The 24907-nt window shown below is 36.7% G+C and overlaps 1 protein-coding gene across 1 annotated transcript; it reads left to right on the top strand.

Annotated features, from left to right (window-relative positions):
• LOC131151127 (probable ADP,ATP carrier protein At5g56450) lies at positions 1-24559 on the top strand. The gene is made up of 2 exons (XM_058102367.1): positions 1-388; positions 23709-24559. The coding sequence occupies exons 1-2, from the start codon at positions 68-70 to the stop codon at positions 24339-24341; spliced, it is 954 nt and encodes a 317-aa protein (XP_057958350.1). The 5' UTR covers positions 1-67; the 3' UTR covers positions 24342-24559.
• The last annotated feature ends 348 nt before the right edge of the window (positions 24560-24907 follow it).

Raw genomic sequence — 24907 nt, 5'->3', positions numbered from 1 at the left:
TGTAGAGGGGGGAGGGGGGAGGGGGGAAGTTTTGAGGTGGGGGGGAGAGAGAGAGAGAGGGAGTAGGATGAGAGAAGATGGTGGAGTTGCAAAATCAAGATCAGGGTCGTGCGAAATGTTGGCCAGTTTCCAGAGGGATCTGATGGCGGGGGCTTTGATGGGGGGTGTGGTGCACACGATTGTCGCCCCGATAGAGAGGGCAAAGCTTCTATTGCAGACCCAGGATAGCAATCTCGCCATTATCAATGGTGGTCGTGCAAGGTACAAGGGCATGCTTGATTGTATCGTCCGCACGGTCAGGGAGGAGGGCATTCTCTCCCTGTGGAGAGGCAACGGTAGCAGCGTTCTTCGGTATTACCCGTCCGTCGCTCTAAATTTCTCGTTTAAGGTTTGATTTGTGCTAATTTTATGATGACCTTTTGTTTTAATTCCTTTGAATTGGTGAATTGTTGTGAGAAATGGTGAATTTTGCGTGCTCTGTTGATTATAGGGAAACAAGTTTTTTTTTTTGGGGGGTGGGGGCAAATTTTTTATGACCTAGTTAATTCCGCCGGGAATAGAACCGAGGACGTCCGAGTTGAGGGCTTGCCCTATCAGTAGGTAAAGTAGTTGAGAGGGAAGAATATACATGATGCTATGTTGGGTTTAAGACGACTTTGACATTGGTGCCAATTAGGCTTGGGAATTGAATGGGTACAGTGCAAGGACAATTCGTATTAAAGAATGTGTTTTTGTTTTGGGAGTATTCTTAGATGGGTTTGTAAAAAGATAGTCTGTGGAGGCATTGGTATTGCGTGCAAGATGGTTGATTGAAGATGGCTGTGGAGGCTGGCTTTCTTTTCAGGAATAATCCTACATAGAAGTGTTAGTATTGCCCAAAAGCCTAGGCAGGATGAAGGAGACTATTTGTCTCCATTTCATTTTGGTGCCGCACTTGGAATTGTACTTGTGGTTGGGACAGATATTTTAGTAATTTTACAATATAACCATTACATGACAAACTGGATGGTTAAGTGGCTTCATTTAGTTAGAATCTTCCATTGCTATTTATTACCAGGAAAGGCTTTAAGAAAGTTTTGTGGTTGGCACTGTAACCTGGCGTGCAACTGTTTTCTGTCTATTGAATTAGAAAATATTTTATGTTGAACACAGTTGTGGGCAGCATGGATGGTAAATATGTATTGGAAAGTGAGATGACCACAGTATTGGCAAAATATTTTAATTTTTGTCAAGCTTGAATGCAAACTTAATAGATGTGAGTCATGCGACGTAATAAGTTTGACCTTGGATTGATAGAGTACTTAGAGAAGTTCTATGGTGGGTTTTAGGAAAAAAAAAAAATAGTATGTAGTAGGTATATTATTGTCAATAAGGATATGTATGATAGAGTAATGACTAGTGTTAAAACTATAGGTGGAGAGATTGAGGAATTTCCAGTCATAATAGGTTACCATTTAGCGGGGCTACTAGGACTTGGGACTCTTTTGTGGGTGGGACATCATCAACGATTTGCTTTGAGCCTTATCTTTTTGCATTAGTAATGGATGAACTTACTACAAGCTTCCAAAATGGGGTTCCATAGTGTATATTATTTGCAAATGAGATTTCAGCCATGCAAGGAGTAGTATTGAAGACAAGATTACACTTGATAATCAAGAAATCAACAACACTAATAGAATTCGATATTTTGGATCTATCATGCAAGCGGAGGGAGAAATTGAAGAGGATGTAGTAGTTAAAGCAGGTTGGGTAAAATGGAAGAGTGCATTGGGCATATCCAAAAAAGTGCTAGCCATAGGAACTGAAATAGCCACTGGATTGGCAATATATTTTAATTATTCCCAAGCTTGAATGCAAAGTTAGTAGATGTGAGTTGTGTGACATAATAATTTTGACCTTGCATTGATACGGTTCCTAGAGAAGTTTTATGGTGGGTTTTATAATGTAGTAGGTGTATTGATAATATTAAAGTATGTATAATTGAGCAATGACTAGTTTTAGGACTACAAGTGGAGAGTTTAAGGGATTTTCAATCATAAACATCAAGGATTTACTTTGTGCCTTATCTTTTTGCAGTAGTGTTGGATGAACTTACTAGAAGTATCCAAAATGGGGTTCTGTGGAGTATGTTATTTGTAGATGAGATTTCAGCCATCTAAAGTGTGGTATTAAAGACATTATTAGACTTGATAATCAAGAAATCAACAACAGTAATAGATTTCGCTATCTTAGATCTATTATGCAAGCAGAGGGAGAAATTGAAGAGGATGTAGTACATAGAGTTAAAGCAGGTTGGGTAAAATGGAGGAGTGCATTGGGTCTGCTAGCAATCATAGAATACCATTAAAGTTAATGGAAAGTTCTATAGAATGGTTATAAGACCATCTATGTTGTAAGGATCAAAATTTTAGGTAGCTAAGAAACAATACATTCAAAAAAGTAAAAGTGGTTGAAATGCATATGCTAAGGTGGACCTAACTTCAATGATAGGTCTCTCCCTCTATTTGTAATATATATCAAGCACAATACCAATGACCATAATACCTTTACTAACTCACACTTAAAACTAACGAAAGTCTTAACACATAATAATAATGTAAATGACTAAATAACCAATAAGTCTCCCCCTTAAGTTGGAGCATATATATCATATGCTCATAGCTTATTACAAATGAATTTCACTTGAACACCTCCCAAGACTTTAGTGAAAAAATCAGCAAGCTAAAGCTCAGACTTCACATGAATAGTTGTAATGAGTTTCTGTATAAGTTTATCTCAAATAAAGTGGCAATGAACTTCAATGTGCTTTGTCCGCTCATGGAAAATCGGGTTGGAGGCAATATGAACAATAGCTCGATTATCACACATCAACTCCATAAGTTGAGAATATGGAAAACCTAGTTCTTTTGACATGTTTTTCAACCAAACAAGTTTACATGTAGTGTGCGCCATTGTTCTATTCTTTGACTCAACACTTGACCTGGCTACCATAGCTTGTTTCTTACTTTTTGAAGACACCAAATTACCACTAACAAAGATACAATAACCTGTTGGATCTTCGGTCGAAATGTGACTTGGCCCAATCTGCATTTTTACATCCCCGAATATGAGTGTGAACCCGATCCTAATATAAGAGACCTCTCCTTGGTGCACCTTTGATATACCTTGAAATGCGAATTATTGCATCCTAGTGATTTGTTCTCGGAGAATTGAGAAACTGACTCACAACACTTGTTGCGAAAGATATATCTGGTCAAGTAACTGTAGATAGTTGAACTTTCCAACAAGTCTCCATCATTGACCGAGGTTAGGCGACAAATCACCCATGTTTGGCACTAACTTACAATTGGGATTAATGGTTATACAATAGGTTTGGATCCCAACATCCCCGTCTCTTCCTCTGTGACAAGACAGTTCTGGTACGAGATTTTGATACTCCTATACCCAAGAAGTACTTCAATAGTCTCAAGTCCTTGGTTTGAAACTTACTTTGTAGGAAAAACTTTAGGTTTTGGATGTTTCGATCATCTTCACCGGTGATCACAATGTCATCCACACGCACAATAAGCAAAATCCTACCAGATGGTGTATGATGATAGAATATAGAGTGATTACTGCATATCGTTGAAGGCCAAACTCAAGTCTTGTAGTACTAAAATGACACACCATCGGAGGCTAAACCATGCTCTTGGAGATTGTTTAAATCCATACAATGATTTATTAAGCTGACATAATGAGCCTGGTTCCCATTAAGCAACAAATCCAAGTGCATGTTGCTTATATATCTCCTCACGAAGATCACCATGTAGGAAAGCATTCTTCATATCTAACTAATATATAAGCCAATGACAAGTGGTGGCTAAAGAGATGAACAAAAAGTACTGAGGCAATTTTAGTGACCGGAGAGAATTTATCTGAACAATCCAAACACACTTGAGTATATCCTTTAACAAGAAGGCGAGCTTTCAAACGAGCCACAGAATCATTAGGATTGACTTTTACATTGTACACCTAGAGACAACCCATCATAGACTTATCAAGAAGAAGAGGTACCAAATCCTAAGTATCATTATCAAGTAGTGCATGCATTTCTTCAATCATTGTAGTCCTTTACTCAGAATGGGATAAGGCTTCATAAATAGATTTTGGAAGAGCAACAGAAGACATCATAACAAAATTAGAGATTGGATGTTGGGTACATGTGCGTTTACCCTTCTGAACAACTATAGGGAGATCAATATCATGGGAAATAAAATCATCTGACCAAGGAAATAGAGGCACAGTAGCACAAGCTAGAGGAGGCTCTCCTCCTCCCTTGAGTTGCCGTTTGTATACCTGCAAATTGGGATGATCCAAGCGATGCGAAGGACGCAAACTGGATGAAGATATAAGAGGATTGGGCATAGATAATAGGTTTGGATCTAGAAGGCAAGACAGAGGAAGGGACTCATCAAGGTCAATAAAATTCAAGGAATCGGAGTATTATAATGTATACTAAAAAAAGGTGACTTCAGGAGTGATATAGAATTGATGTAAAGTAGGACTATAATTTCGATATCTGTTTTGAGTATGAGAATAGCTCAGATAATACATTTGATAGCATGAGGATCCAACTTATTCATTCTTGAAGTTAATTGATGGGCAAAGGACACTTAACATAATAAATAAGGAGGAAAGGAGAACAAAGGAGCCTTATGGAAGATAACTGAATATGGTATTTTACCACCAAGGATAGAGGATGACATTTTATTGATGAGGGAGCAAGTTGTGAGCACAACATTAGTCCAAAAAACTTTGGGGGACATTTATTTGATACGATTGGGTACAAGTGACATCAAGATGTCTGTTTTTCCAATCTGCAACTACATTTTGTCATTGAGTGTGGGCACAAGGATTGATGGATCATACTGGGTACTGAAGTACTCAGCATTATCTCTATGAAGTATCATGAATGACATATCAAATTGAGTCTTTATTTGGGAATAGAATGCAAAAAAGATATTAAACAACTTGAAACGATCTTTCATTAAATATATTCAAGTCATCCTAGAGTTGTCATCAACAAATGTAACAAAGTAGCAAGCCCCCAATTTTGACATGACACGACTAGGACCCCAAATATGGAAACGGACTAGTATAAAAGGACTAACCACCCGTTTGTCAATCCGGAAAGCAAATGGAACACAATGTTGTTTTCCTAATTGACAAGACTCACGCTCAAGATCATAGTAGTCAAAAGCGCGTTTGAGGTGCGCCTAGGCGTGAGGCGCAATGGGGCAACGAGGCTAGCATCTCATCAGGGCTGAGGTGAGGCAACCTTAAAAAGGTGCAGACAGGCGCACTGAGGCTCTAGGTGCAATGAGTTGCACCTCAGATTTTTGATCTTTTAACTTCATTTTTTTCTTAACCTTTTAAGAAAGAAAACATAGCCTGACTCGAACCAACCCTAGCCGGAGGCTTCGATTCAAACCAGCAAGTGCAGGCCTCGCCTTCGAGCCTTGGAACCAACACAAAACTAGCGGTTTAGGCTTTGTCTTCATGTCTTTGAGCCTTCCCTAGAAAGAGAGCCATCGCAAGAGCCCTCGTCTTTGAGGTTTGAGCCTTTGAACCAGCACAGTCTTCGTCCTCAAGCCTTCAAACGAGCACAAAACACCTTCATCTTCAAGCCTTCGAGCCTTCGCAAGAGCCCTTTGTCTTCGAGGTTCAAGCCTTCAAACCAGCACGACCTTTGTTTTCGAGGTTCAAGCCTTCGAACTAGCACGACCTTCGTCTTCAAGCCTTCCGCCAGCAAGAGAGCCTTTGCCAGAGCCTTCAAACAAGCGAGAGGCTTTGAGCCGTTGAGTCGTCATCGCCAGTCTTCTTGATACGTTAGGTTGCTTCAAACTAGTAAGTCTTCTTCTTCTTCTTCGGTGGCTAGCAAGCTGCCCTTGCTCTTGGCAAGTTATAGATTAACTTGCATTAAGCCACTATGTTGATGCTTTTGGGCCTTTGGCCTGGCAATTTCATTTCCTTTCTAATTTGAAGCTTGAACTCTTGCATGTGTAATTACTTATGTTGAACTATGTTTCTTTCACTTGGAACTTGGTACTAATTGTCATAATTTCTATGTGTTTATGTTTTGGTATTGAATATTTGGCATTTTAAATTATAATATTATACTGATGTGTTTTCATATGTCAATTACCCAATTACCCATCAAATAGGCATTGTGCACAAATTTAAAAATTGTGCGCCTCACCTTTGTGAAGCGAGTGCGTTCGCTTTGCGCCTTGGCTCCAAGCACCCTTTGCGCCTCAATGCGCCTTTGACTACTATGCTCAAGATTAGACACAAAACTCAATGTAGGAACTAGCTATTTCAACTTGTACTAGGACAGAAGACCAAGGCGTTAATGGATTTGAAGTGGTGTAGATATGGCTATGCAAGCAATGGGAGGAGAAGGCGACTCAAAGTAGTGAAGTCCATGAGCCTCACGTCCCGTGCCAATTGTTTTTCTCATCTTCAGATCCTCAATAACCATAGAATCAAGAAATATAGTGACCAAACAATATGGTAACTTTGTAGGCTTACTAACTGACATGAGATTGAAAGGGGATTTAGGATTGTATACTATAGAAGAAAGAGAGATGGAAAGAGTAAGATTTATTGTTCCTATCCCCTTAACAACAATATTATACCCATCAATAAGGGTAATTTGAGGTAGATTTTTAAGATACTAGAGGTCAGAAGAGAAGTTGGTTGCACTTGTTATATGGTCAGTGGCAGCAGAATTGATAACCCAAGGACTAGTGGAAAGGATACCAGGTGACATATAGAAACTGTAGGATTACTTTTTTGGACAAAAGATGCAATGTGATAAGATGCTTGTTGAGACGATTGATATTGTAGAAAACCTTGAATACCTCTCCTCTGATATAGTCATAGTAAGCGGTTCACTCAAACAAATGACTAACAAGGGAACCAAACTTTTGGAATTTGGAAACACCATCTCAAAACTCACAAACTCAAACCAATGATAACAAGATTAATTGTTGGAACAATTGAAACAACCATGAACAAGGTGACCCACCATGAGCAAGTGGCAAATAAATCATTACAAGGCGGCTGTAGCACCAAGAAACTCAGACGCCCCAAGAAACCAACACACGGCACAGGAACAATTGGAGAGGTGAACCACGAAACTACCATGGACAAATCACTGACAAACTTACATAACACTACCATTCACAAAAAAAAAAAAAACAGTTTAAATTGATATTCAAATTGTGAATCGAAATTTCAATTTTGGGAATTGAGAACCAAATCAAATTGTAAGATTCGGTAAATTTTTCAAACTCAATTCTAGATGACATGCATATATTGATATATAATCAACAAGAAAAATAATAAAATTGATTTTAATTTTGATAAAAAAAATCATATTTTATGTGTATACTTTCCATAAACAAGTGAAAAGTAAGAGAATGAGTAAGGAAATATTAATAAATTAGTGAACTTTATCTTGTTTAAGGGAAGCAATCAAGAAAAAGAATTAAAAAAATTGACAACTAAGAAAAAATTTCATGCATATTCTTTCTCAGATTAAAAATAAAAAATAATTTAAGTAAAAATAATGATAATTGAACAAACTACTAGAAGAACTTACCTTTGACCTTTGAATCTTAACATCACAAAGAAACATGAGTACTTGTACTACCACCTTAGCCGGTGAGTGTTCCGCCCCTTCTTCACAATGGTGGAGCACTATACTCCTTTTAAAGCAAAGAATGGTTTTGTGAAGGTAACATAAGACCCAAAGTTCTATTTTCTCCTCTTTTTAAATGCAAAGCTGATGTAAACAAAAATGGGAGGTAATCATGTAAAATTAAAACCGATAAGAAGGAAAGAAATATTGCTTTGGGGGTTTCAAACTATGGGTTTGTCAGGATATGATAGGTCCAAAATATCGAGAACCAATAGATTTAGACCAATTTGATAGATTCACGAGGTGAATCGATAGATTTGACAACAATTCAGTTGATTTTAGTTTCGCTAGTAAGATTCAAATCGATTTAGTGAGGAATTGATATGAATTGAATCGTGAATTATAGGATTTTAACAACTATGACTACCACTGCTCCAAGAGAGTCACCAATGACTTTTACTAACACCGAACAACAAATAACGAATTCCCATGAATGTATGGTCAAAACCAAGATTGGATCTTTGAGCAAAACACATGCCCAACAGCTTGATATTTTGGTATATGGAAGGAATTAGAACATTGAAATAGAAACACAAAAAATCCCACTGCTTCAGACCCAATAAACTCAATAACCATTGATAAAAAGCTTCATGAAGCATCAAACAACCATTACTTGGGTGCTGCACATGAGCAATTAAAAAAGTGAGATCTTTGGACAAAAAAACATCACGAAAAACTCCATCAACATGTTAATAGAGGGATTTGATCACTGCTGGATGATTTCATGTCAAGAACATGCCCAAAAGTAGCTTCATGGCGGCCTTTGACCAGCATGTGAAGGCAGTGGGACACTTCCTGGAGATGGGGTTTCACTGGGGGGGCAGATCACCAGTGTCTGGGTGATTATGGTGTTGTTTTTGCAAAATGTATAGTAGATTTTGTGTTCCTGAATTGGCACTCTCGCCCAGGAAATTTCCAGCTACTGGTCTGACTTCCGGCAGCTGCTGGCTGTTTTCTAGGGCTATAGTGTTGCTGGAAATTTCGTCCATGATGGTAGACATGCAGCAAATTTTGGGTTTTAGGTCTTGGTTTTGATGATGGTGGTAACAATTAGGGTTTAGGTTTCAGAATCATGCTCTGATTCCATGTTGAATAATTGGGTAAAATGGAATGCCTAACTTCAATGATAGGTCTCTCCCTCCCTTTATAATATATGTCAAGTGCAATGCCAATGACCATAATACCCTTACAAACTCACACTTATTACTAACAAAACTCTAGCACATAATAATAATGCCAAATGACTAAATAACCATTAACAAGTGCCAAAATGAGATGCCCCAATTTTTTTCTTTCATTTTTTAATTTAAAAACCTGAAATCTTGGCTCACATTTTATAAGAAACAAATTGGATGGTGTTTTTGTTTGGAAACCCCTCCCAAAATTTGAAATTTCAACTGAAATTTTCAAATTTAATTTTAATTAACATGCTTACCAGCCACCTAAGCCCATGTTTTTATGCCTTCCTCCTAATCTTTTTGCATGAACCAACCTTGACAACATTTTCTAGTCATCAATGGTACTGCCTTTAGCTCCTTACAAATCACTAATTCCTTGTCCATCTCTTTCTTACATTGTCACTTGTGGCTATCTCATTCTTGATTTCGGGCCTCTTGACAACCTAACATTTGAAAAAGAAATGCCTTGATATTTTTCACTTGTAGTTCTTCATATGTTTGCATTTCTTTGATTGACCAATTATTTGTAACTAATTGATATGTGATCATGGGGTGATAAGAGAAATGTTCAATGATAAACTGCTCTTATTGACTTCTTGTCTTGGCCTTTGCTGTAGTTTATTGACCATGCCCTTTTTTATTACTTCAAACAAGTTTACTATTCAAGCAATGTACAAAAGATGTACAAAAGTGTCATTTCATTGTTGAATGACAAGTAACATAGATTGGTTAGACCCACCAGCACTTTTTTTTATTGATAAACAAATGACTAAAGTAAGAGAGAAAGAGAATTAGTAATATAAAAAGAGGATAAGATAATTCATAAGCATATTTTTCACCTTTTTTACACATGTTTATGGACACCTGAACACTAGGAATGACTTGAAGGAATATCAGTATGGGGCTTAATGAGGAAGAGTGAAAAAGGAGAGGGAATGCTTGGTGAGATTTGGTCGTTGTAGGGATTGAGGATATTTTGTAAAGGAAAAAATCCAAAGCCTTTTGTCATAGGGATCGTTTGGAACTACTCACGCAGAAGTGCTTTTCATAAAAAGTGTTGAATTTAAGCCCCCATTTGGGAGCACCTAAAAAAAAGTGCTTATTTATCACTTAAAATATGCACTTTTACAAAAAAAAAAAAATCGCGTTTGACTTGTGCTATAGCAAGCATTTACTACAAAAATGCTTTTGTAGAACCACTTTTTTGAGAATTATTTAAGTTAGTTTTGGTAAGCAATCTAAGGCAGCTTTTTGTCCACTTATAAGTGACACTGTTCATAGGTAGAGTCAATTTTGTAAATATAAGAAAATTTAGTGGCTATTTTATAATTTTAAAAATAAAACATTAGAAGATATTCATTATACTATTTTTATTATGTATTATAATATTAATTTTTAATGAAATATAATTTAATTCTAGAATGAAGAAGAAGAACGATCTATTAATTTTAATTAATAATATTATTTTGCCATAAATTGAAGTAATAATCATATGTTATAAATATAATTTAAAATTAATCAAAAAATAATATTATATTATTTTTACTTAATAAAACTATTTAAATATTAATTAAAAATAATAGTTAATATAATTATTAATTAAAAGTTAACCATATATGATTTTGCTATGCGTTATAACTTATTAATTATTAATAAAATATAATTAAATTCTAGAATGAATAAAAAAGACCATCTATAAATTTAAATTAACATTAAATAAACTAAAATTTTTAATTTAGTTATTAATAATATTTTTAACATAAATTAATGTGATAATCATATGTTATAAATATACATTGATAACAAAATTATTGCTAATTAATAAATAATAATATTATATTAGTAAATAGAAAATATTTAAATTTTAATTAGAAAATTAATATATTTATCATTTAAATTTCTAATTATAAAAATATTAATATTTTTTATTTAAAATATATTCATAAATAATTATATATTATGACATGTTAGTTATTATAATTCAATTCTGGATTCAACAAGAACTATTTGTTAATTTAAATTGACATTAAATAAATTAAAATTTTGAATTTTATTAGTAATATTATTTTTATCATAATTTAATATGATAGTAATATGCTTTAAATATACATTAATAACAAGATTATTGTTAATTAAAAATAAAAATCTTATATAATTTTTTTAATAGAAAATATTTAAATTTTAATTATAAATAATGAAAATAACTATTAATGAAATTGTTAATAAAAATATTAATATTTGTAATTTAAAATATAAAAAAGGCAACCCAGTGAATAAAGCTCCTGTGACATGGGGTCTGGGGAAGGGGTGGATCACGATGGGTCTATTGTAAGTAGCCTTACCTTACATTTTTATAAGAGGTTGTTTTTACACCTCAAACCCTGTGACCTCCTGGTCATATGGTGACAACTTTAGTGTTGTGCCTAGGCTCCCCTTCTTGTAATTTGAAGGGCTAAAGACACTCACGTCCCTTGAGGTTTGGTAAAAAGATATAGACCGCTCTTGAGGTTTCAAAAGTGGCATAGACCTCCCTTGAGATTTTCCAAAAAGACAGAGTTCCCTAAGAAAAACTTGTCTTTTTGCAAAATAAAAGGAAAATATTGTGTCTTTTGGTAAATTTTAGGGGAGGTCCTTGGAGTTCTTGAAACTTCACGGGATGTTTCTGGAATTTTTGAAGCCTCAGGCGAGGTCATTGTTTTTTTGTCAAACCTCTTAGGAGGTCATTGTATTTTGTCCTAATTTAAAAGATATTTAAAAATAATCATATAGCACCCCATAATAAATTTAAGTATCCAAATACCACTTATTTTAAATACAACCAACCACCTATAACTTTTAGCACTTTTCCAATTCAACGCTTATTATCAGCACTTATTAAATTCAACATTTTTTTTTTCCAAAAAATCTTATGTTTAAGTGGTTCCAAACAATCCACTGAAGGTGATAGGAATGCTAAGCACCTGTGCAGTTTTGGAAAATAGTTTTATTTTTCATTTTCAATTTTCTAAAGAATTACAAAAGTGCCATCTTATTTTCCAATTTTGCAAAATTTGTATAGAAAGTTAGGAAACATCTTTTTATCATTTTCTAGCTCTCCTTTACAAAAGTTCAAATATGGAAAAGTTGGCATTTTTGTATTTTTATTAAAAAAAAAACTAGTGATGTAGGATTACTAATGGAGGGAAGAGAGAGACAGACATAGAGACAGAACAGGAACTGAGATGAGAGAGAAAGAAGGAGGAGGAGGAGGAGGAGGAGAAACAGGCATCCTGTGGGAGAGAGAGAGAGAGAGAGAGAGAGAGAGAGAGAGAGAGAGAGAGTGAGAAACTGCAACAGTCTGATTTCAAAATGATTTGACTGTACAGTAACTTGCATGTCTACACTTATACCGACTACTAACGAAAACACATATTACATAAAAGCCCCAATAAAAGAAGAAATTTCAAGACATCCCCAAAGTACTTAAATATGCAACAAACCTAAATTAATTAAACTTATAAAATTACCAGAGTTTTCCCAAACTAAAATATAAGAACGTAACGACAATAAAAAAAATCTAAAGTTCTCCATTGGTGGTTCCCCTTGTTAGAGAAAGCCCTACCTCAAGCTCTAAAATGGCATAGTAGCTTTAACTCTATTAGTAGGAACAAGGGAGGAGGCTTGATCTGCATTGCATCATCAATCACCATTGGAGAATATGTAGAAGATCCTCCAACTGCAAGTAGCATAGAAAGCTGCAATGTCTGATAAAATAGCAAGTTATCCAAACAAGGAATAAATTTAATATCCAAATCGATTGGCGGTTGAATCTTGCTATTCATTGCAAGCCTCAACAACCAAGATCGGTGACAAGTCAAAGTCCATCTTTAGCCTCGGGGCTCCAACAATGCTTAGGGTCGCTAAAGACATGTCTACGACCCCATTTTGAGAAGATTCATGACTTATATCCACAGAAGAATAAAAATACTGTACTCTAGTTATATGCAAATCAGTTTTAGTCATGATACTCAATATGTAACAATTTGAATTGGCACTTCTAGTATTTGATTGTTTATGAATAGTGTTATTTTTTTTTTGGCTTCTTTTTAGTTGCACACTTTTGGAATTTTTTGGGGAATTTTGTTTTTTGACACTCCAAAGGTACTGCAGAAACTGCCCATTTGCAGTTGTTTTTGCTGAGTACTAGAGGATGTCTTGTCCTCCAAAGCTAATTTTTATTTCTTTTCTGATGGATGACTTTTTCTTATAAAAACATAAAATTCTAATAAATTTAAGCCGATAAGTTATATTGCATAACCTGATGTTTAAGACTAAAATATTATAAGCATAAAATTTATCATTTAAAAATATATTATTAACAACTTGAAGATGACAAAAACTAGAAAAGAAATGGTTGAAGTTCAACGATGTAGAAAAGAAATATCAAATTACTAAATATTATCAAAATAAATAAATTTTTTTACCAAACATTCCTCATAATTTTTAATATTACAAAAATTAGATAATTCATTAATTTGTATTGTTATTGCCCTCTTCATATTTTATAATATTCTCCCCTATTCTTCATTGAGCTGATTGGGATTGATTTACAAGTGGAGGGAGAAAATGAAAACAATTTAAAAAAAAAAAATAAATATAAAATTATTAATGTAGTAGTCCTAGCAGTTATTGCATAATGATAGCGATCTGTAGCAGGCATAGCAGTTGAAGCAGCTGCAGTTTGTAGCATCAGTTAGAGTTGTGATTTTTATTCCCATCATAATAGCAGTTTGTAACCATTCTAGGACCCCAAAAATATGTAGCCACAGTTTCTAATCTACCATTTATCTCATGTCCACTATCCCCGTTAATGGTTATTTTGGTCTTTTAGCATTATTAGTGTGTTAGTATTATGTTAGTGTGAGTTAGTAAGGACATAATGATCATTGGTATGCACTTAACATATATTATTAATAGAGGAGAGATCTATCATTGTGATTAGATGGTTGGAAGGGGGCTTTTTTTCTTTAAGGGGAAGAATAACCTTGATTCAGGCTCGTCTTTCTAGCATTCTGTTATATTTCTTGTTTGTTTTTAAGATTCCGGTGGGGATTTCTAGCAAGCTTGAGAGAATCATGAGAGACTTTTTGTTGTCTGGTGCGGGGGATCACAGGGACCAGTACCACTTAGTTAGCTAGGGTGAGGTTTGTAGGTCAAAAAAGGAGGGGTGGGTCTAGGGAAGTTGTCCAAAAACACGGTTCTTTTAGCTGAATGGGTATGGCACTTCCCTTTAAAAGAATTGTCCCTTTGGCATAGAGTAATAAGAAGCAAGTTCGGGTTAAATGAGAATGGGTGGGATACCAATGTTAATTTAAGATTTTCTTAGGGGAGTCCGTGGAGGTCCGTGTCTCAGATTTAGTCATTTTTCACCCCTCACACTAAACTTGAGGTTGGAAGGGGTTCTCAAATCCATTTTTGGAAAGAACCTTGGTTATCCACTTCTTTCCCTTGTCTCTTTAGACTGATTTTTGAGCAAAATAGAGTCGTATCATTCTTTGTTGGGGATTTGAATAGCCCATTTTTTTCTAGGAATCTTCATTTTAGGAGATCTATTAATGATAGGGAGATGATGGAGTTTTCTTCTTTGTTATCTCTATTGAATGGGAGTAATCTTTCTTTGGGGAGGGATATTTGGTCCTGGTCTTTGGATCAGTTAGGAGTGTATTCTTGCAAAATCTTTTCTTGAATCTCGACTCCCAACTCTTTTTTCCCACTCTTATCATTTCATCTAGAAATCCAAGGCTCCTCCAAAAATTAAGGCTTTCACTTGGTTGGTTTGCTTAGTAAAATTAATGCTAATAACTTGCTGCAAATTAGGAGGCCTTTGAAGTCTCTCTCTCTTGATGTATGATATGTGCTTTGCTACAAAAATTCCAGTACAGCTTTTTCATCTTCTTTTGCACTGAATTTTCTTGCAGGATCTGGAATAAGCTTTTTGGTATTTCAGGAGAGAGCTGGTTTGTGCTTCTTCGGTGAATTGTTAGCTACCTCTTTTGCAGGCTTTGGAAGATGGAAAGAAAGGGCAGTTCTATGGAAGTGTGGGATACTTGCAGTTTTATGGCTGTAATGGTTGGAGCGTAATTATTCACTAGGAAGAAATTAGATTGGGTGCTGGTTTGGGATAAAATTCAGTATTTGACCCCACTACAGTTCGTTGGTTTGGGATTCTTCAGAGGAATTAGTTTCCAGGAGTTACAAAGAGATTGAAGGAACCTATTGGCTTGTTGATCTTCCCTTTTTTGGTTATTTATTAGTTGTTGTTTTCTTCTGGAATGTTTCAGGCTTTCTTCGAGTGATGTCTCACTCTCCCTCATGTAAATTATCTTCCGATTAATGAAAATTTCTTTTGCTATTGATAAAAAAGGCTTCAACATTGTATCAAAGCAAGATGCAACCTAAACCCTAAGCCTCATAGCCACCGCAAAAACCAAACCCTAAACCTCAAACCCACCACCAAATCAAACAATAAACCTCAAACCTGCTGCTATAGAAAATCATAACCACTACCAAAGACCAGAAGGCAGGCCAGGAGTTGCTGGAAAAACATAGTTGGTGCCGGGAAAAAAATTGGACGCTCCTTCCCTTTTAGAAACTCAAAGAAACACTCCATATTTTGCAAAAAAAAAACCACATAACTCTCCACAGAACTTGCTGATCTATCTATCTACCAAATTTCACCACCTGTGGGACCCAAATGCACCGTCATGCACCGGTTAGAAGTCAACAGCTCCAAATCCGCATGCTGGTGCATGAATGTGTTCTCACAAGTTTTTTGCTCCAATTTCTTCTAGAATGCCCTAAATACTCCCATAATCACAATACAAAGGTATTGGTCATGTATTTTGATAAAAAATTTAAGTTTTTTTCATTGTTTTCTTGTAGCACCTTGTAGTGGTTGTTTGATACTGATAGGGAAGTGTGTTGGCTTCTTGGTGATGTGGCAGCCTTATGCTAGTTGATTCATGACTTATTCATGGTGATCACTTTGTCCGTGGTTGTTATGCTTAACCTTGTTATCATTAGTCTAAGTTTGTGAGTGTTGAAATGGAGCCCTTGAATCCCAAAAGTATGTTTTCTCCATTCTTGCCACAAATAACAATTGAGAAGTTAGATGGAAAGAATTATGTACAATGATCTAAGGCTACCAAGATTTATTTGACAGGCCTATGTAAATCGGAACACTTGTTTCAATTTGGGCCTAGCAATGACAAAAGGAAAGAAGTATGGGTTCAAGAAGATGCATTGATTCTCTCCTTATTATGGAACTCAATGGAGCCCCCATATTGCACAAATCTGCATACATTTGGATGTATATAAGGAGATTTGGTATTATGTCAAGCTCCTATATTCTAGTAACATTACGCATATGTACGATCTATTAATAGAGTACCTTCAGCTACAACAAGGAGATAGGAGTGTCACATGGTACTTTGCTAAGATCAAGTGTATCCATAAGGAGCTTAACATTGTACCTATAACTGCTGATGTTCGGGAGATGCAAAAGCAGGAGGGAGTAATGACACATTTCTTCAGGTTCTCTAGCAGGTTTGAAACTTGCTTTTTGAGGTAGTCCAGTGCCAAGTTCTTGGTAGTGCAAAGTTTATATCCTTTGTCGATGTTTATTCTTGTGTATTTTGTGCTCCTTCTAGTAGACATTCCCCAATCCTTGCATCTAGTGTTTCAATCCCTGGTTCTACGAGGACTACTTTTGTTACACAAGATGGTTCTGGTTTCCAACCAAGCAGAACTTGAAGAGATGCAATGGGAAGGGAAGCTTGTTGGGATGCTTCACAAGTAATGCTTTTGGGCCCCAGTGGGGAGTAGCATGCACTATCTATGTCAAAGGAAGAGTATTCCAAATTCTAGCAATATCAAGCATCCCAGCAAGCTTCCCTTCCTATTGCATGCCTTGCTCAGTTAAGTGACCTTATAGCTTGTTTGTCGTCCAGTACGTCTCATCCTAGACCTTGGGTTATAGTTTCTGCTACGACTAATGATATCATAGGTATACCCAATTTCTTCTATACTCTCCAGTAGCCTAATAACTCACCTCACACTATTCTTGTTGATTGGTTCACCATTGTCATTAAGGAAATAGGACTGTAAATAATTCCACTTCCTTTATTTCTTTTCCTTCGATTTTGTAAATTCCCAAGTTGCTTTCAATCTTATATTTGTAAGATCACCGAATGCATGAACTTTTTAGTGGTATTCTTCCCTAATTCTGCGGCCATTTAGGATTTGAAGATGAGAAAGATGATTGGTGGGGGGGGGGGGGGGGGGTGAAGTTGGGGGACTTTACCATTTTGAGTTGTTATCTCCTTTCTATCGGATGCACTGTTGCTGCCACACCACTCCAAATCCATTGTCGCATTGGTCGCCCTCTTTGGAAATATTAAAACTACTAGTTCCTTTTTTGAGTCGTGTGTTTGGTGTTGAGTGTGTCTTGTAAGTTGGGAAAGCATCATTCTGTTCCTTTTACTTTCTTTTATGTTAGTTCATATGATTTTTGGGGTCCTAGTTAGGTTGTTACCAAGATGGGTACGACTTATATGAGGTGTGTTTAACTGGTTTCCTTTTGGTATTTGGTATATGTTTGTTTTTTTTCTTTTGTTTGATTTGATGCGTGGGGTGTTTTATTGGTTAGTAGGTCCTTGTTTAGATTTGTTTGGACTTGTAGTCCTATTTTGGTTGGATGTTGGTGTTGTTTTTGGGAGGCTTTTAAATATATATATTTTTTTCTATATGTAAGCTCCCATTGCTTATCTTGTAGCAACGGTATTTCTCCACCAAAAGTGAGGGTTTATCAATAAATAAATGGAGGTGCCGCCCTTCTTCTTTAAAACAAAAAAAAAAGAAAAAAAGACTTGACCCTATTCAATTAGGGCTGCAAGCAAGCCGAGCCAAGCCAAGCTTCAATATGCTTAGGCTTGGCTTGGCCAAGTGGGGGCTTGGCTCGGCTTGAGGTAAAAGATCAGGCTTAAGCATTGCTCGATATTAATAATATTGGCTTCAGCTTGAGCTTAGGCTCAACTCATTTGCGTGCTCGGGCCGAAATTTTATAAATGGCCTAATAATAATAGTTTCATCCACCTGTTTTGTTTGGGTCAAGATTTGTGTTTTTCTCCTTGGGCAGTTGGCAATTGGACCAATATTGGACTCTTGGGATTAGGCCAACTTAATGAGCATGTTAGTAAGCCCATTATCGAGCCCCTTAGCGAGCCTAATAAACAAGCTCATTCGAGCTAGTTATCGTGCCACTCACGATCCCAAACAAGTCAAGCCTGACTGTGCTCACGCTTGGATCGTTTACAAACCAAGTCTAAAATTTAGGCTAGAAACTTGCTCATTTAGAAAATAAATGAACCCGAATGAGCCCTTACTGAGTCGAGCTCTCGGGCTACTTGTGAGTGGCTTGGTTCATTTGCAGCCCTATATTTAATAAAGATCGATTTGTGTTATTTCATATCATTTTTTGCCTTTTTTTTTGAAATAATACTCAGTTTGGTTTGCCTGTTTAGGTACTTCATAATGCTAAAGAGTACTTTAGTATCAATTCACTACTTATATGACTTAGTTTGGTATTGTTCATCAATCATCCTATGCCCATGCTTTGAAACAAAATGGGGTTGCAGAGAGGAAAAATAAACATATCCTTGAAGTCACTCGTACCTTACTTTATCAAATGCATGTTCCTAAAGTGTTTTGAAGTGATGTTGTACTCATTGCTTATTACCTTGTCAACAATATGCAATATCCTCTATTCTTGGTGGTAAAATTTTCTATTTGTTCTCATCCCTAATGCTCCGATGCTCTCTTTACCTCCCCATATATTCAAGTGTGTCCTTTGTTCATCAGCTACCCCCTAGGGGTGGATAAGTTGGACCCTCGTGCTTAAAAATGTGCCTTTCTAGGCTATTCGTGTTTTCAAAAGGGATATCATTGTTAGAATCTTACTTTGCGTCATTTTTTTGTCTATGTCGATGTCACCTTCTTTGAGTCTACACCATACTATTTTCAATCCTCGAGTGCTTCTAACCTTAATAAGTCTTTTACTCTGCCTAATCTTTTAGATTTTAATTTTTTGTCTTTATCCAGTCGTCCGCCTATGTCTCCATGTGGTTTTGAGTCCTCATTGTCTCGATTGTTCTAATTTGCAGGTGTATTCATGATGGCTGGTCCACAGAAGAGAGTCCCCTCCAACTTCTACCACTATCCTTTAGTTTACTTGTATGATGATCATATTTCCCACGATGTTGATTCTCCCATTGCTATTATCAAAGGTAATGCACATGTACACAACATCCCATCCCCATCTTTGTTTGCTTTGACTTCTTGTCACTCTCTTACTATTGTTTTGTTACTACTTTACTCTGTTGCCCTTCTTAATTTTTTTTCTAAATCCTCAGCCCACTTTGGGTGGAGGAACGCAATGGTTGAAGTGGTGAGTGCACTACAAGAAAATGATACTTGGGAGTTGGTATCTCTTCCTCACGATGAGTTTATGGTTGGTTGTTGCTGGGTATGTGCTATAAAAGTCAACTTTTGATGGTTCTCTAGCTCATCTGAAGGCACGTCTTGTTGCTAAGGGTTTGGTTTGGATTATTTCATTATATTCTTCCTAGTGGCCAAATTTACATTACTATGTTTGTTCATCTCCTTGACCACTCGTCATCGGCCTCTGCATCAATTAGATGTGAAGAATTCTTTCTTACATAATCTTGAGGAGGAGGTCTATGGAGCAATCCATTGGGTTTGTTGATCAAGAGGCTGGCTTAGTGTGTTGACTAAGAAGTCATTATATGGCTTAAAACAGTCTTCCAAGGCATGGTTTGGTCAATTCAATGCGTATTTGAATTTGGCCTTCGAAGTTTGTAGTGGATCGTGATTATATGTTTTATTGTCATACTCCATTTGGTAGGATTTTGCTTATTGTGTAGGTGGATGATATTGTGATTATTGGTGATGATGATCGAAGTATGTTGGGCCTAAAACACTTTCTGTAGGCTATGTTTTAGACTAAAGATTTGAGACCATTAAGGTACTTATTAGGTATGGAAATATCCAAATTATGTATGGGAACCATTTTGGGGAAGTGTTTTCTTGATCTTTTGGATGAGATTGGGCTATTGGGATCCAAACTTGATATGTTCATGGATCTTAATAGCAAGTTAGTGCCTAATATGGGTGATTTGTTGCCCAACCCAGAATGGTATTGGATACTTGTTAGAAAGTTGATTTTTCTCACAATCTCGTCGCCAGATATATCTTTTGCAACAAGTTTTGTGAGTCAATACCTGGATCCCCTAAAGACAAGTCATTGGGATGTAGTAATTCACATCCTGAGATATCTCAAAGGTGTAGTTGGGAGAGGTCTCTTATATCAAAATCAGGGTCACACAAATATTTAGGGATATACTGATGTAGATTGGGCTGAGTTACCTTTCGATAAATGACTATGACTGGGTACTATATCTTTATTAGTGGTAATTTGGTTTTGTGGGAGGATAAGAAACAAAATATAGTGGCTAGGTCAAGTGTTGAGTCAAAGATAGAGTCGTCACATACTACATGTGAACTTGTTTGGTTGAAAAATGTATTGAAAGAACTATCTTTTCCACATTCTCGGTTTGTGGAATTGATGTGTGATAATGCTTTTCATATTGCCTTCAACCTGGTCTTCCATGAGTGGATAAAACATGTTGAAGTTGTTTGCACTTTGTCCAAGAGAAACTTATGTGAAGACTGATGCGCAGGTTGTTGACTTGTTTATTAAGGCTTTGGTGTGGGGGAAATCTATGCTTCAACTTGAGGGGGAGTGTTAATATTTTGGGTCTTTTAGCATTATAATTGTGTTAGTATCATGTTAGTGTAAGTTTGAGGGTATTATGATCATTGGCATAATTAGCATATATTATAAATAGAGGGAGAGTCCTATTATTTTGATTAGGTCTTTCAGTTCAGCAAATACTTCAACAATCCCCATTCTTATTAGTGCAAAGAGATTAGAGGGTATTTGGAGGAGGGATCTATGTGCTTTTGCTTTTTTGGGTGGGGGAGAGAGGTGTTGAGTTGTTTTTTCTGTGGAATCTTTATGTATGGGCTGCTATGTTCATACCACTTGTCTCATCCAATGGGAAGGTTTTGGTTATTTAAAAACTTGTTTTTTCTTAAGTAAGCACTCATGGAGATGTGGCTTTGGAGGTTCTTGCACGGAAAAGAGAATTTTTGGAGGTTTGTAATCAAGGCGGAGTTGTTGGAGCATGGGGTGGATTAGACTAGGTGGATTTCCAAGGAGAGTAGATTGCCCATCTCTTTCTTTCTTTCTTTCTTCTTCTTCTTTTCTTTTTATTTTTTTTCTTTTTATTTTTTTTTGGAGGGAGGGGGGGTTGAAAAGTAATAAAAGACAGGTCTGGAGTTCGGTTCGAGCCTAATTTGAGAGGTGGGAATGGTGTTTCAATCCTTTTCTGGCATGATTTGTGGTGCACAATCTCCTCCAAGGGTGCAACTTGCTGGGATTTTTCTGTGTTTTCCAACGACAATGCTTTGGTTAGTAGCAGTGTGAAGGTGAGAAGCATTTGGGAGACTTGATCCCGAACCTTTAGATCTGGAAGGGAGGATTTTTTGAGGCTGTTTAGTGCTCCGAGGGAGCTTTACTTGTTTGGAAGAAGAAGATAATGTGGTGTAGGTCTCTATGGTGGGAATAGTGTATTTCCAAAGTTTTTAATGGGAAACTATTGTAAAATGTGGCTAATCTGTGCAAGTTGGCCTTCCCCTGGGGAGCTATTTGAAGACATGAAGACAAGACCCCCTTGAAGTACTTTATTTTTAGCCTGGGATGCAACTTGGTAGAAAATTCTTACCCTTGATGAAATAAGGCACTTGTATTGTGAACTGATGTTTCCTGTGGTAAAGAGCAGGGCCAGTTATCCAATCATTTGCTTTTGCAATGTCTCTCTGGGTGAAGAGCCTTTGGAACTAAGTATGTGCGGCAGCAACAGTGATGACCAAGCATTATGTACCACTAGGTGGGGTAGGCTATATTAAATTCATGAAATTTTTCTGCAATTCTACATGATCTCAAGAAATATTTTAGGATGGAGTGTCGTGAAGTCCTGCTTTGTACCTTTTTTTTTTTTTTGGGTAAAAGAGGGTGGCACCTTCAAGTTTTATTAGAAAACCCCTCATTTATGGCAGAGGAATACTGTGGTTCCAATCTTGAGACTTTAGGACAACAAAAGCAAACTCCAAGACCCTAAAACTAACTTAACCAACATAAACCAAACCAAAAAACCAAAGACCAGCAACCAAACAAAAAAACTAAGAACTAAACAACTATAAGTGGAAAACAAACAAAACTCCAGAAGATAACACAAAACATCATGAGCGCAAAGAAGGAAAACCCAACAAATCCAATCGAATCATTCCCCTGACTTGCTGAGAAGATCATCCTGACAACTATATGATTGAGAAATACCAGATTTTCCTTGTTTGGCAAAGAAATTTGTACTTTTATTTGCCTCCCTGTAAACATGTTCCACTTTGAACTGTATGCCTCTCAATGCTAGCATAAGCTCTTCCCACAATTCCCATAAGTTCCAAACCGAGCACTTCCTAGAATTTATCCACTGAACCAACAAAGCAGAGTCCTACTTTGTACCTTGATTCAAGCTACTTAAGGTCTACATTCCCCCACCCATTACAGCCTCTGTCAACTAAATTACCTCCTTACTAGAGCATTATTTGGTCTTGTTGCAAATGCCCAAATCGCCAAAGCATCTTAGCCGCTCCTCTTTTCTCATGAGTGCTATTCCTAGCTTAATATGAATGTATTCGTTGCTCGTTTTTAATTTTTCACAGTTAAACCATGCATCAATCTTGTATATGTCATAATGTCATTTAAATTTTCTGTCATGGAGAAAGAGTTATACACTTGAAGGGGGTTCTAAGGTAGGCCCACAACATGGAACTGTGGGATGCTATCCCTTTTGTGCTGTTTGGCTCATTCAGAGAGGAAGAAATCTGGGGCTTTCAAATAAAGGCGTAGTGTCCAGGGAGAAGAAAGAGATCGCTCATAAGTAAACCACTTTAGGTTGTTTAGAGATTTTCTCATCATCTTGTAAACTTTGTTGATAGGATATGCTGCAACAATTACACCTATTGCACATGGGTTGCTTGCCCTTCAGTTGTTCTCTTAATGTATTGTCATATTCCTTACTGATAAAAAGTCAAAAAAAAAAAAAAAAGAGTAAATTCAAGAAAGTCTTTCATGTTCTGACTCCCCTTTTCTGACTTCATTGAAAGCAAGGTTCTATGTGCATATTTTAAAAATAATTTTTTGAGCAGCATACCTTCTTAAAGTTAGTTACTGAGTATTGAAGATAATTAGCTGGTGGTGCTCTATTATGATTGAAGTTCCACATTAAAGATCACCAAAAGTCTCATCAGGGAGTTTTTCCAAACCACCCCCTAACCCAGCAAAAAGTCTCTGAGATTCACTTATAGAGCTCTCTGGTCTTAAATTCGGCTGCATCTCCCCCTGCCTCACTCTGCAGCATTTAAGCAATTTACTGAGGGCTTAATTTGGCCTGGTAATGTGAGTAGTTATAAGCCCCCCTTCATGCTCAGATACCACTTATGCTTTGTTTGCTGAAGTAAATATCATTTTAAAGATTCCTGTATAGAAAACACTGAAGAAGTAATGTTATGGTGAATTCTTGGTCTAAACAAACAATATTTCTATGCAGGACCTTTATAGAAATATGCTGAGGAGCGGCAACTCTCAAGATCATCATTCCATCTCTAATGCATCTGCCAACTTCATGGCGGGTGCTGCTGCTGGCTGTACCACATTGGTTATCATCTACCCGCTTGATATTGCACACACTCGCCTAGCAGCTGACGTTGGAAGAACCGAGGCCCGTCAATTCCAAGGGATTTACCATTTCCTGAGTACCGTATGCAAAAAAGATGGGATTGGGGGGATTTACAGAGGGCTCCCTGCTTCACTACATGGAATGATTGTTCACCGGGGCGTTTACTTTGGTGGCTTTGACACAATAAAAGAAATTATGTCCGAAGAATCAAAGCCAGAGTTGATGCTGTGGAAGCGATGGCTGGTGGCTCAAGCAGTCACAACATCAGCTGGATTTTTGTCATATCCGCTGGATACAGTTAGGAGGCGGATGATGATGCAGTCTGGATCTGATGAGCCAATGTATCAAAGCACCCTTGACTGCTGGAGGAAAATATATAGGATGGGGGGTATAGCTTCATTTTACCGTGGCGCAGTATCAAATATGTTTAGGGGTACTGGTGCTGCCGCCATTCTGGTTTTGTACGATGAGATCAAGAAATTTATGGATTGGGGAGGATTATAGCAGGGAAAAAAAAGTTAAATTAGAGTGAAAGAGGCAATGAGAGTTACAGAAACGAAAACTGTGGAAGCTTAAATAGCTCAATATAGCTGGATGCATATGTACAAGATAACATTTGTTTGCCATGTTGGTTTTTTGAGGCTCTGGCAATATACGCCTTGATTTTTTGCTTACAAATAAAGGAGAAAAGCTCGGTTGAAATTCACCTTTCTTATGCTACATATCATCTGTTTTCTTTTCTTATGCGTGCATTGCTCTTCCTGTTGGCTCGGAATACTGGTGCAACTATGTTAGAAAGTTTGATGGGAACTCATTTTTCCTTTTCCTTTTTTGAATATAATCTTTAAACAAACTTATTTAACACCCTCCCGCCCCACACCCCCCCCAAAAAAAAAAAGACACAGCTCAGGGATTGTGAGCTGTATCTGTTTTACGTGTTGTATCTTTCCAAAGCTAGAAATGTTCTCAGTTTTACTTTTTCTTCTTGTTGCTGTTAGAGTGAGGAGTTTCTTTCTTGTACGTTTGTAAACAGCTGTTTACATAGCACATGTAATCAAATCCTTTTCTCA

Source organism: Malania oleifera, chromosome 3 (genome assembly GCF_029873635.1).
Source record: "Malania oleifera isolate guangnan ecotype guangnan chromosome 3, ASM2987363v1, whole genome shotgun sequence".
Taxonomy (NCBI): Eukaryota; Viridiplantae; Streptophyta; class Magnoliopsida; order Santalales; family Ximeniaceae; genus Malania; species Malania oleifera.
The sequence above is the reverse complement of the archived record's forward strand: the minus strand, read 5'-3'. Positions and strand labels throughout refer to the sequence as shown.